This window comes from Carica papaya, chromosome 6 (assembly GCF_054855325.1).
Source record: "Carica papaya isolate Zhongbai chromosome 6, ASM5485532v1, whole genome shotgun sequence".
Taxonomy (NCBI): domain Eukaryota; kingdom Viridiplantae; phylum Streptophyta; class Magnoliopsida; order Brassicales; family Caricaceae; genus Carica; species Carica papaya.
The window spans coordinates 9514515-9527807 of NC_142314.1; the positions used below are offsets into that span (position 1 = coordinate 9514515).

At 33.4% G+C, this 13293-nt stretch overlaps 3 protein-coding genes across 5 annotated transcripts; 2 read left to right on the plus strand and 1 right to left on the minus strand.

Annotated features, from left to right (window-relative positions):
• Positions 1-118: 118 nt before the first annotated feature.
• Positions 119-3467, minus strand: LOC110826082 (uncharacterized). 2 transcript variants are annotated; one of them, XM_022056673.2, is made up of 6 exons: positions 3232-3464; positions 3032-3146; positions 2852-2914; positions 2628-2748; positions 752-2390; positions 119-488 (listed from the first exon to the last, which is right to left on the minus strand). In XM_022056673.2, the coding sequence occupies exons 1-6, from the start codon at positions 3232-3234 to the stop codon at positions 387-389; spliced, it is 2043 nt and encodes a 680-aa protein (XP_021912365.2). In that variant the 5' UTR covers positions 3235-3464; the 3' UTR covers positions 119-386. The 2 variants fall into 2 exon arrangements, with proteins under 2 accessions (XP_021912365.2, XP_021912364.2); XM_022056672.2 differs by lacking the exon at positions 119-488 and having other exon boundaries at positions 495-2390; positions 3232-3467.
• A 620-nt stretch (positions 3468-4087) lies between these two features.
• On the plus strand, positions 4088-5136 carry LOC110826083 (PLAT domain-containing protein 3-like). Of its 2 annotated transcripts, none has more exons than XM_022056674.2 (2): positions 4088-4246; positions 4327-5136. In XM_022056674.2, the coding sequence occupies exons 1-2, from the start codon at positions 4175-4177 to the stop codon at positions 4798-4800; spliced, it is 546 nt and encodes a 181-aa protein (XP_021912366.1). In that variant the 5' UTR covers positions 4088-4174; the 3' UTR covers positions 4801-5136. The 2 variants fall into 2 exon arrangements, with proteins under 2 accessions (XP_021912366.1, XP_021912367.1); XM_022056675.2 differs by having other exon boundaries at positions 4089-4246; positions 4330-5136.
• Positions 5137-8968: 3832 nt separating this feature from the next.
• TPR14 (tetratricopeptide repeat (TPR)-containing protein) lies at positions 8969-12981 on the plus strand. The gene is made up of 5 exons (XM_088206234.1): positions 8969-10597; positions 10701-10896; positions 10993-11165; positions 12143-12476; positions 12578-12981. The coding sequence occupies exons 1-5, from the start codon at positions 9537-9539 to the stop codon at positions 12710-12712; spliced, it is 1899 nt and encodes a 632-aa protein (XP_088062360.1). The 5' UTR covers positions 8969-9536; the 3' UTR covers positions 12713-12981.
• The last annotated feature ends 312 nt before the right edge of the window (positions 12982-13293 follow it).

The window sequence follows — 13293 nt, forward strand, 5'->3', positions numbered from 1 at the left end:
AAAGTAGAGATATTTTTATGAATGTTTGGTTGTCGTAAGAAGAATAAATGGGACACCACCAAAAAATGCACAGCTACATTTTCTTTTAATTGCAACGAATTTTTTGAACTCGATCAAGAAACAAAAAACAAAAATTTCATACATGATTTAAGAGAATATAAATTCACCATATACAATTTTATTATTTCTAAAACTAAAATATAAACAAAATTGGTTTTGGAGAAAGACTAACCAAATGATACGTAATGCTAAGCAAAAATCTATATGATTAACAAAGAGAGTTGCATTAAACACTAACGCAAATCTCTCACATTTGTGGGTGGCATAGCTTGATGATATACTCCCACCTTTTCCATAAATTAACGCAGGTTGAGAGGAAAATCGGATCATTTCCAGAATAAAGAAAATGCATCAAAAGGGATCAGTAAGTCATCCGGATTTGCAAACCTCAGATCATGATCTGAATGTTGATGCATCTCTCTCTCCCTCTGCAAATAATTTGTAATCAGTGATTAAGATACTTAGTAATGCTACCAAATTTTCTACTCCCGTCGAGACAAGTTGAAGCTACTCTTATCCCTTTACAAATCAAACCAACAAAAACAGTAAGGTACGGGACCTGAAACTGACTTCTCTCATAGAGAAAAGTGGAAGCTAGTCCCATTCCTCTATAAATCAAACCAACAGAAAAGAAAGAAGACATAAAGCTACGGAACCTGAAACTATATGTAACACTTGAAAGTAACCGAACCTTGTTTTCAAAGCATTCCCAATGCATAATAAAATCGCACTCTTCACATTCAAGGGCCAAGTCCTTGCAAAGCTTGCTGCAAGAGTTGCATGAAGAGTACTTTTCATTCTTCTGGACTAAAGTGACATAATGATCAGGGTGAGCAGTGATACTGATTTTTGTTCCAAGCCTGATATAAGGGAGTTTCCCAAGAACACAAGCAACATGAAATTCCGAACAGCCATTCTTAGAGGAGTAGAACCAGTACTTTGGATCTCTTTCCTCCTCACAAATAAAGCAGTAATGATCATCCAAGTCATCTCGATATACTAGGATGAGATCTTCATCAAACTCACTCTTTACTGTTTGTGGTAATGTAGCACATTTGAAGTCCAGGACATAATCACAAATTGCACATTTGAAGTAGTTTGTACTCAGACCACCACACCCATTGCAAGGGACTGCATTCTCATTGAAGAATGCCCGGAGCTCATGTTTATCTTCATCATGACTACCGTGCTTTAAAGTATCTGCAAGCAAAGCACATCGAGGATCAAGGTTGAAATTGCACGATTGACAGCTGTAAGCATATCCATGGAACCAAACTGAACAAACACTACAACAGATTACAACACCATTGGGGAACTTTTTGAGCTCGAGTAGATGACGATGGGATGAGTGTAACTTCGTCCAAGGTAATTCAGCACAGGCCTTGTGGAGAAAAGAGTTGCACCTTTCACAGCTATAAAATGGAGTTGAAATGCAAAGCGTGCATCCATCACAAAATATATCATCTTTTACGTTTTCACATAAAGTTAATGGGTGTTCGTGGTTGACAGTTACTTCAATCTTCGTGGCAATAACATTCTCTCCTTGTTCTGTTTCCCAGCTAGTTATCCAATTTATGAATGCGCTATTGTTTCCATCACCAAGGTTCGAAAGTCGACCATCCCAGATATCATTTCTTGTTGCGCATTTCGCATGGGCAATGTAATTGCATTTTGTGCAACAGTAGCACCCATGATCTGCACTCACTTTTTCATAGCAAATTCCACAGTGCCAACTAGATTCATTTTCAGTTTCAGTTGGGAAATAGGTGTGTGTGATGCTGTGATTCCCATGCCGTGTTATTCTGATTTGGGATGGCAATGAAGTACATTTCCCGTGGACTGTGAGGTGACACAAAGTACACATGTAAGGATAAAAATCCCCACTTTCACCACAGGCATCACAAGTAATTGGGATTCTCTTGCAAATGGGAGAAAACTTGTGCTGATGATTTTCACCCACAGTGATGTTATATAAGTCAGCACATCTTACATCAATTATGAAGTGACAACTAGCACAATGATAAAAGAAGTTCTGGCACAGCTCCTTGCACAGGCTACATATGAATATCTCATTTCCGTGACAAAGAACAAGATGGTGTCTGCGGTGAATTGGATGCTTTATCCTGAGGGGTAGCTTGGCACATTTGCAATGAAGAAAAAAATTACACTCAACGCAAGCATAGAAAGGACCTGATTCAACGACTTCCGAGCACCCAGAACAAACTACAATCAGTATACCATCGTTGCGATGCCTCTTCTGATGCAAAATCAATGGATGCAAGTGACTGAAATGCTCGATATATTTGGTCTCCATCTCGTTGTTTTTCTCTCTTTAGTGTGTTTATAGCACAAAAATAAGGCATCGACAATGAATTAGTAACAATGGAAAGATGAGATGTATTCAAAAGGCCTGTTTATCTATATCGAACAAACAAACTAATGTGCCTTATCTCCCCCTAAAGAAAACAGAGGGAAAAGTAGGCAAACGAATTGGAAACAGCAAAACTGAAGAAGGAATGTACGCTAATTGGATATATGATAATGGCAGTACCGCCTTATGGAATTACCTTCGTTTAGAAGCTTTGTTTAATAGGTAATTCCAAGCACGAAATTCTGGCGTTGGCCCGAAAAGTATCACCAGCAATCCTAATTGCAGTGCTTCTATTAACATTGTTGGAATATTCAACCCTTCAAACAATGGCAAATTGTATCAAAATGTTTTCCAGTCGGTGCGTGGAATGAATTAATAATAAGGGGAACAAAACAATTTCAACAAGGAATGAGCTATTACTTGAATGAAATAGAAAAGACAATCGAACAAGTACTAGGATGCAGAGTGCCAGGATCACTGTCTCTGCAAAGAAATAGCAAGTTCAACCAAATGAGAATAAGCTCCAGCAGCTGCATGACTGTGGAGAAAATTCTTAAACCATGGGAGAGAGAGCTGCAGAAGACAAGGGATTATGATTACCTAATGTAAGGGAAGAGATCAACCGAGTAAAGATTTTGCAGGTCGACACGAGAAAAAAACGCAGGTCGCTTCGAAAATTCCTTTCATCAGGACTGGCGGTTCCCCGGATTAAACCCTGAATGCGAAATAAGATAAAACATTAAAAGCAAAAAAGAAAAAGAAAAGGCAGAAAGCATTGAACATAAGTATGGAAAACATACCATAGGTTTCAATATGGAGGAGATGATGAAGCTTTGAGCAGGATTTTAACAAGCTTCACGAACTACTGCGCGGGAGAGAAATGGTGTCTATGACTGACAAATTTTTAGAAGAAATTGTCATTTCTTTTAACTCCAAATTGTAGTCTTTCTCTTCAAACAAATTCCAGAAATTAGTAAAAATCAAAGTCAATGGGAGGTTTTATATCCAACAACCAAAAACAACACTATAAATGGTATTTCAAGACTCTCGTTTTTTTTTTTTCTGTGTAGAAAAGAATCATGAATTATTTTGACGTCTCAATTTACAAATTTATCCTCACCAGAAACGACCACCATCATTGGAAACACGTCGTTCCCCAACTCGTTTATGGTTCACTCACTAAAAAGTCTCAACCTTGACCTTGCAACCAGACAAAGGAAAATAATTTCGACCTCAAAAGTTTCTCCTTCAAAAGAGCATGAAGACATAAATACCCTTGTGCTACTGTTTAAAATGCACATTTATGTAATTAGAAATGTAGATTGCACTTTAGTATATACTGTAAAGAATAGAGATTACTTTTTGGTTCTACCTCAAAGTTATAATTTCCTCCAAAAATATGTTTAAACTTTTAAAAGCTAATAAAAAAGTTATCATCTTTAGTTTCCAACTCAATCATTTGGTTAAAGAAATTAAAAATTATTTCAACTTAATTAATAATTTTTTCCCACTCACTTATCCACGTTTCATCTGTGAGCCGGCTTTAATATTTCAGTTCTTACAATATATAGCCATTCACACACGTGGGCCATCTCTCCCCACGTGGTCCCAACTAATTTATTTTTCTTTACTCCCAATCAGATGCTGCTACATGGCGCTCCACTGGATCACACCCCACCTCTTTCCCTATATATGTAACACACTAAATCCACCACGAATCTCTCTCACGGGATTTTAACAACAATGGCTGATCGCACGAACGCTCTCGTCTTCTCTCTCCTCCTCATCGTCTCCTTCTCCACGATCGGCTTTTCTGTACGTTTCTCCCCTCATTATTTCAAATATAAACCTCGACTTTTTGACTTTCTGTTGATTTTTTTTTTAATGATTGGTAGCAGGATCAGGTAGATTGTGTGTACACGGTGTACGTCCGAACCGGGTCGATCATCAAGGGAGGAACCGACTCCATCATCAGCCTCACACTCTACGACGCCTACGGCTACGGTGTTCGGATCCCGAATCTGGAGGCGTGGGGCGGGTTGATGGGACCCGGCTACAACTACTTCGAGAGGGGCAATCTCGACATTTTCAGCGGCCGTGGCCCCTGCCTCACAGCCCCCGTCTGCGCCATGAATCTCACCTCCGACGGGTCGGGGCCCCACCACGGCTGGTACTGCAACTACGTCGAGGTCACCACAACTGGAGTCCACACTCCCTGTGCCCAGAAGCAGTTCACCGTCGAGCAGTGGCTCGCCCGTGATGCGGCGCCGTTTGAACTCACGGCTATTCGTAATGAATGCCCGTCCGATGTTATGGGGCTCCGCGATCCTGTGGAGTCCGGACCCGTTGGATCGGTCTCCGATTCTTAATGAGAGAGCCTTGATTATGGGTGGATTTTTGTCGGGTCGGGCCGATTAATAAGTTAATTAAGGTGGTAATGATGAGTATTAGTACTGTAAGTATTGTTGTGGTGAGTGAACGTTCCTACTTGTAGTCAATACGCAGATGATGTTGTTTGGTTGTGGAGATTCGGATCCGGAGACGGTATCCAATTTGAGAGTAAATTATTAGCACAACGAACATTTTGTCTTTCTTATCATCAATGCTTATTTATTGGGTATTGATGGTACAATATAATGTGTTTGAATAACATAAAGTTTATTTCATATTAAATAAATCTTAATAAACATTTGTTTGTAAATAAATTCTTATATTATTTGGAATTAATTACGAATTTATGAAATATTTTGTTAAAATAATGTGTTTTTGCTAATATATTAATAATTAAACTTCTTTTTGGATAATCTTTTCCAGATTTTTATGTGCTCTTTCTAATTTTAAATTGGTTGAAAAATGTTACCAATATAATAATAAATTCAAGTACCGTACTCTACACTGTCTTTATTTTCTAAATAAAAAAAAAATCATTATTTAGTTATTTTATTTATTAAAATAAATAGTTTTTTTGAAATTGTTATTATGTAACAATCATATTATAAAAATTAGTTTTAAATGAGTTTTAGATTTTTCTATGAACATGTTATATTTGTTGAATTTACAAAAAGTTAAAGTAAAAATTAAATAATATAATAAATTATTTCAGATATATTTAGTATATAATTGATTATCTTTACACTTTCAATTAATTATATTTTGAGATTAATTAAAATGGATCAATATATTTTATGAATAATAAAATTTATTTATTAGTAAATAAGTTAGCTTTATAATCTAGAAACCAAAATGTATATATTTTTAATCTATCATTGTGCTCTACCTTAAACGGATAAAAATGAAATTTCAAAATATTATATCATGTTTTTAAAGGAGGAGCAGTAATGTAATATTTTCTGGATTAATATTTTACTGTTAAACAAGTATATAGTTTATGGTTTTAAAAAAAGCATCATTAAATCGATTCTTTGATAAGTGCATGTAATGGAGAAAATTATATAATTCAAGAGAATTAATCAAAATTGATATATATATATATATAAAAGTCAAGAATACGGAATTTATTATAATTATTTTTTAAAAACGTGTGTGGTAAGTCATATGCACGTTCTCCAAACCAAATCAGGGGAGGAGATTCACAAATTTTATTTATTTATTTATTTTTAAATGTTCATAATTCAGAGATGCCGCCTTTCATTAAAAGAGATACAAATACATTAAATGAACCTATAAAAAATATTGTAATTAATTAAATTAATGTGAGAGTTGATGTGGATAGAAAAATTAATTAATTTAATTTACATATATGATTAATGAATCCTGGCTAAACAATTTTTTTTTTTTTTTTTCTTTTTTGGGTACAAAGTTTCTTAGATATAGCCTAGTAGAGGAGTATACAAAATTTTAATTTGAAGAAAGAAAATGAGACTTGGCTAAATATGGTCTGACAGAGAATAAAGATAGGAGAATTCCATTAGAAAGGAAACTTCTTGGTTTCACTACGAGTTCAAATATACTTCTTAAACAAGCTCATTTTTATATCAAATTAATTAATAATCACTACATATTTTTATTTATTTTTCTAACTCAATTTATATTAAATATAATTTTTTTATTAAAATTAAAATTGTTGGAAAAAGAAAAAAAAAAATTGAAATAAATTCAGATTTGATCTTTCGTACCCATCCAGATATAACATATCAATTATATATATATATATTTTATTAATATCATTATAAGTATTTTATAATAAATTATGTTAATATATTAGCAATTAATAAAGAAGCAAATAGAAAAGTAAATCCCCTAATGCCCGTATTTACAAAATCTAACTTTATCAAAAGATAGGAAAACACTTCTGAAATCTCCCTGCAACCAAACATGTCTCTGGTTCCACAACTATTTGCCACTAAATTAATTTTTACAATTTAAAATTAAATTTTATTAGATGATCTTAAAATTTTAATTTACGGAATACTATTAATTTAAATAGTTAAAATAAATAATAAATATTTGTGAGTTTGAATGATTGCGAATCTAACATTTTTTTTTTCTTACAAAGACAAAGAAGTTATGTTAAAATTTTAATATATCATTATTATTTCATTTAAAAAATCTAACAGTCATAATATTATTTTCATTCAGAAATATAATAAATTTATTAAAATTTAATATAATTTAACAATCACAACTCTACTAATATATTAATAAATTAAATTTTTAGTTTTATTAAATCAATTACTATAGATCAATCGTTGCTAACTCGTAGTTTACCTATTAAACGTAAAATTTATACCTCAATAAAATTTAAACTTGTGAATTTAGCTTGATTGATGATATCAAGATTTCAACTTGATGAATGATGGGACTTTGTTACTAAATCATGTATTTTAATAAAAATTGTATTTAATTACTAATTTGACGAAAGTAATAGTGACACTCACAATTTTAAATTTTTAAATGGTAAATTATTTTTATAAGTATATAAAAATTTAAAATTAAAAATATGGTTCTTGTTACTTTGTTTATTAAAAAAAATTGAAATTATATTAAAAAACCTACCAGACCTTTTATTTTAATATTGAAGAACATAAAAATTAAAAAATAAATATTAAGTAACTAATTTAAAGTTTTCTCTTAATATCAAATGATTAATTAGCCACCGTGAACCTTGTCTCCATATAGTCAACAATTTCCCGGCAAAAGTTGCAAAATCTTCTGTTTATTTTTTTGTAGTCAATCTTCATCTTTATCTTCATCAACTTATTCAATAATATCATAATTATATAATATTTCTGAAAAAAAAAATGTTGAAACTAAAATATTTTTCTCACATATTATAACAATAATTTAATTTTGATAACAAATAAATTAAATTAAAATAAAAATAAATCGTGTTCTAGTTGGTTGGTTCCTTGAGGTTTAACAATATGATTGTATTTAGAAAGTTGATGTATGAAATAAAACTTAAAGACCAAGCAACTTATTGTTTTTTAAAAATCAAAAGTCCACCCCTAATCTTTTCTCTTCATAAATATTTATAAATTATCTAAAATATCAAACACCTACCTAATATTAACGTGTAAAATAAAGTTATTCCATTATTTTTACTTTCCCAAATATTTAAAATATCATTTAGTATGTAGTGTATATATATTAATCGTAAATATAATATTCTAATAAAAATGTACATTCTTATTTGATTCTTAAATATTTGTATTCTTTTATTTTTGTATTTAATTTTTTGAAAACATATCATAAAAATTTTGTAGGAAAAAAATTTTAACATAAAAATGTTCATGTTTAATCTTGTTCCTTAATCATGTATAAATTGTCACGAATTTTTGCAATTTTTTTTTTGTTCTCAACTAAATCACTCACCAAATAAATTCGTATGCCGAAACTAAAACTTTTACAATTTTTTTCTATTCTCAACTAAATCACATACTAAATAAATTCGTACGTCGAATTTACAATTTTTATAATTCTTTTTTCTATTCTTAGCTAAATCACATACTAAATAAATTCGTATATCAAAGATAATTCGATAATTTTTTTTAATGTAAAAAATTTTAGCGTGTTTGCTTTTAAGAAGTTTCCGCATGCATAAATAAAATATAAAATATTTTTTATTCCAAATAAATAATTTTTCATAGAACTTATAAATCATGGTAAACATTTATAACTCAGGGTTTAATTGATGCATTAACCGATATAAGAAGAAATCTATAATGAACAAGGAAACATTCCCATTTCCTTTTCCTTTTTGATTTATCATATTCATCTTCCTGGCTGACTTTTTAAATTTTCTATCTGTTGAAGGGTGTTCATAGATAGATATATATATGTATATGTGGGATGACACGATAATAGGGGAAGATCCAGGCTGCTAAGGATTCAAGTATGGGAAGATCCAGGCACACACCAACGTGCCTGCCTCTTATCCTAGTATAAATCTCTATATATAACAGTGTGCGAGCCTGGGATGCAGCTGGATACAGCAAAATACCCAAACCAAAAATGTATAGAGTCAATTCCAAAAGGGAAAAAAAAAAAAAACCATTTTCCCTTTCTAAAATTCTAGAGATCCCCATTTCACCCACGACCCGATTTTATAGGTTTCCTTTTCTTACCACACAAAAAAAGTTGAAAAAAAAAACTTTTGAATCTCAAAACCAATTACCTTAATATTTTTTAAGAAAATAATTTAATTTAATTTAATTTAATTTTTTTTTTTGGTTTAAACAAACGTTACAGTGAAGAATTATTCCTTTTCTGCAGATTTTTTCCTCAATCTTTTTTTTTCCTTTTTACTCCTCTAAACATGTTATCCAACATTGTCTCCTTAACAAAAATAGAGAGGAGAAGACAAAGAAAGTTTTATTGTTTGAAGCCTCTCCAGGAGGTGAAACACGTTATCTCCTGGGGTTAGGCCGTTTAAATCCCCCTTCTCTGTTCTTTTCGTATTCCTTTTCGTCTTAGACATCATAAAATCTCAGCTTTTAGATTTTTTTTGTCTTCTGAAATTTTCTCTAGAAACAAACAGAGCCTAGACATGTGGTTAAGATTTCGTAGCGATTAAGGTTTTCGGCCATATCCTGCAATTATCTGGATTCTCTGATCTTGTTGTTGTAGAAAAAGACGATCAACAATGGAGGAGAATTCTGGAGAAAAGAGATCGGGATGTGGGCTGTTAAACGCAGTGTTTGGTAAACGTGGGTTTTGGCCAAAGAAGCCGAGTTCGATCGGCGATAATTGCAGCAGCAACAACGGCAGCACCGCCACCAACACCACCACCACCACCACCACCACCACCAACAACAACAACAACAACAACAACAACACCAACACCAACAACAACACCAATATTCATTTCACCAAGTCGCCGAGCAACCTCAACTCGAAAAGGCGGCGAGGCGGCTCCGACGAGACCTCTTTTCTAGAACCTTTGGACACGGTGGCCGCCGCACAAAAGCCCGTGGCCAGAACCAACGTGTCGACGGCAGCTCCTCTGCCTTCTTCTTCTTCTTCTCATGCGAGAAAACCTTCTCATGATACCGCGAAAGCAGTGGCTCCGACACAAAACCAGCAAGGAAGGAGGGTTCCAAAAGAAACGATTGGCATCTCCGGCGAGCTGGAGAGCATGATCGCCGATCACCAGAAAGCAAAAGGAAGCAACACGCTTGTCCGAGCTTCGTCTAGTAACGTGATGCTGTTTGGGAATTTGGGTAACTTGAGGCAACCTGGAGGAGGAGGAGGTGGAAACACGAACACCCAAAATGTTCTTGATTCTCTACCGAAGACTGCTAGAGAAGAGCGAGTGGTGCCTAACGGGAAATATCCGAATACTGTGATGGGAAATGTGGTGAAGAACACCTACAAACCAGTCTCCATTAACAAAGAACAGACGAAACCACCGAGTCTTGAGCAAGCTGGATCTTTGTGCAGAGCTCTATCGACAAGAATGGACCCTGAAACTCTCAAGATGATGGGTAATGAAGATTACAAGAATGGGAATTTCGCTGAGGCCTTGGCGCTGTACGAGGCAGCCATTGCCATTGATCCCAACAAAGCTTCATATCGCAGCAACAAAAGCGCTGCCTTGACAGCTCTTGGTCGAATTCTTGAGGCAGTTTTTGAGTGCAGAGAGGCCATCAGAATAGAACCTCATTACCACAGAGCTCACCATCGTCTTGCGAACTTATATCTCAGGTCACCAAATTTCATTATTCTTTAGTATTTTGTTTGTATCCATACTTGTTTTATATAGTTGATATAATGATGTTGTTTTCCATGGGTGTGTTTGTGTATATAGGTTAGGGGAAGTTGAGAATGCAATCTATCACTACAAACATGCAGGACCTGAAGCTGATGGTGACGACATTGCCAAGGCCAAATCTCTCCAGTTCCATCTCAACAAGTGCACAGAAGCCAAGAGGCTACGTGACTGGAACACGCTTGTGAAAGAAGCTGCTAGCGCTTTGTCTAGTGGTGCAGATTCAGCACCGCAGGTGGGTCACCAATTAATTTATTATTATTATTATTAAGTGATAATTAATTAATTAATGGTGGTGATTATATGATAATGGGTTTTGTGGAAAAAAAAGATATATGCATTGCAAGCTGAGGCCTTTTTGAGACTCCATAAACACCAAGATGCAGATGAGGCACTGTGCAAGGGTCCTAAGTTTGATGTGGATTCCTGTACCAAGTTCTTTGGCGCTGTTGGTAATGCCAATTTGTTAGTGGTTCGAGCTCAGGTTGACATGGCTGCCGGCAGGTAATTCCTTAAATTTCTTTTGTCTTTCCCCAAAATTATTTACGTATGGACCGTCTTTGATGCATTTTTCTCTACTGGAGAATTGAATAGTATATTAACATAATAAACATATACATTGCAGCAATATATATTGCTTCATGTCAGGAAATACATATGAAATTGTTTTACTTAAATATAGACATTGTAGCAATATATATAGCTTTACATAGCTATACATATGAACTTATATACATATGAAATTGTTTTACTCAAACATTCACATCTATATAGTTTTACGTCACATAGCTATACATACGAACTTGTTTTACTTAAACATAAACACTGTAGCAATATATATTGCTTCCCGTCATATAAATATATGTATGACATTATTTTATTTAAAGATGCACATTGTTGCAGTATATATTGTTTCATATCACATAGTTATACATATGACATTGTTTGACTAAAACATACAAATTGTAGCAATATATATAGCTTCACGTCACATACGTATACATGTGAAATTGTTTTACTTAAAACATACACATTGTAGCATTATATATAGTTTCGTGTTACATAGGTATAACTATGAAATTGTTTTACTTGATAGGTGAATGAATAAGTTAAATATATGCGTCTAATTTTGAGAGCATTAATTAATGAAAATTTATGTATTATAGTATATAGTTGTTCCTAAAAATTAGGAGATACTTATTTCAGTAATTAAAAACATATTTTTAAATAAAATAGTTAAAAAAAAATTTATTTATCATAATGGTTCAAATAAATATAGAATTTCGGTAGTTAAAGTATGTGTGACTTAATTATTATTTCTAATAATTTATCTATTCAAAATAAAATAAAATAATAAATTAACTGATATATTTTCTACTAATAACAACCTAAATTCAGTAAGCTACTATGGCTGACAAAAAAGAAACCTAAACATGATTTGTGAATCTCTCCCAATGATTATATGGTGAATACTTGTGCAGATTTGATGATGCATTAGCGGCTGTTGAAGGAGCAACAAAACTTGACATGAACAACAGAGAAGTGAAGGCAGTGTTGAGGAGGGCGAAGGCAGTGGCAATGGCAAGAAGTCAAGGGAATGATCTGTTCAAGGAGTCAAGATTTACAGAAGCCTGCTTTGCATACTCGGAGGGTCTACAGCACGATCCTTACAACTCAGTCTTGTTATGCAACCGAGCTACTTCTCGCTCCAAACTTGGACAATTCGACAAAGCTCTCGAGGATTGTAATCTTGCTCTTAATCTCCGTCCCAACTACACTAAGGCTAGGTTAAGAAGAGCCCAATTTAATGCCAAGGTAACTACCCACTCATCTTTCTCGTTATTATACTTGGATATATGCCTGCATGTACACTTCATTTATGAACTTAATACATATATATCTATGTATTTGTGTAGCTGAGGAATTGGGCGGCTTCAATACAAGACTATGAGATGTTGCAGAGCCAGACACAGGGCGACGAAGAGGTGGGGCGGGGACTGGCGGAAGCACAGCTACAGCTCAAGAAACAACGTGCTCATGTAGACGCTTGATGATTCAGTTTACTAGACACAGACTTTTTTGTTTTCCAGACCCAAAAACTCATTTCAGTTCAGACTAAATGATAATTACAATAGCAGCTTGGTCATTCATGAACAGCAGGCATTACATTAGAGAGACACAGAGACAAAATTCTTGTTTTTTGGGTTTTTTTTTTTTTCCATAATTTTTTAGGGTAATTTAAGGGGAAACTAAGTTCATATTTGCTTATAAATTAGACTTTTGTGTTCCATTAATTCTATAATTTATTGTGTTTGTTTTCTTCTTCTTTTTCCCTCTGGCTTTTTTTGTTTTCTTCTTATTTTTTGTTACTTCAAATGATGATCCAGCAGCTAATTAATTCGAGCCGGAATTTCGTTTTTTTTTCTTTTCTTTTTTTAAGTTTATGACAAATTTTATTTAAACCCCAGGCTCTGTGTTTTTCTGAGTAAATAATTTTTTTTTTTTTTCACTTACCAATACATTTGATAATTTAGATTCATTTCTTATTATGAATATGAAAAACGAATACTTGAACAAAAATTGAAAATAACTCGTAGTAAAAATATATAATCATTCTTTTATTTTCTTCAAA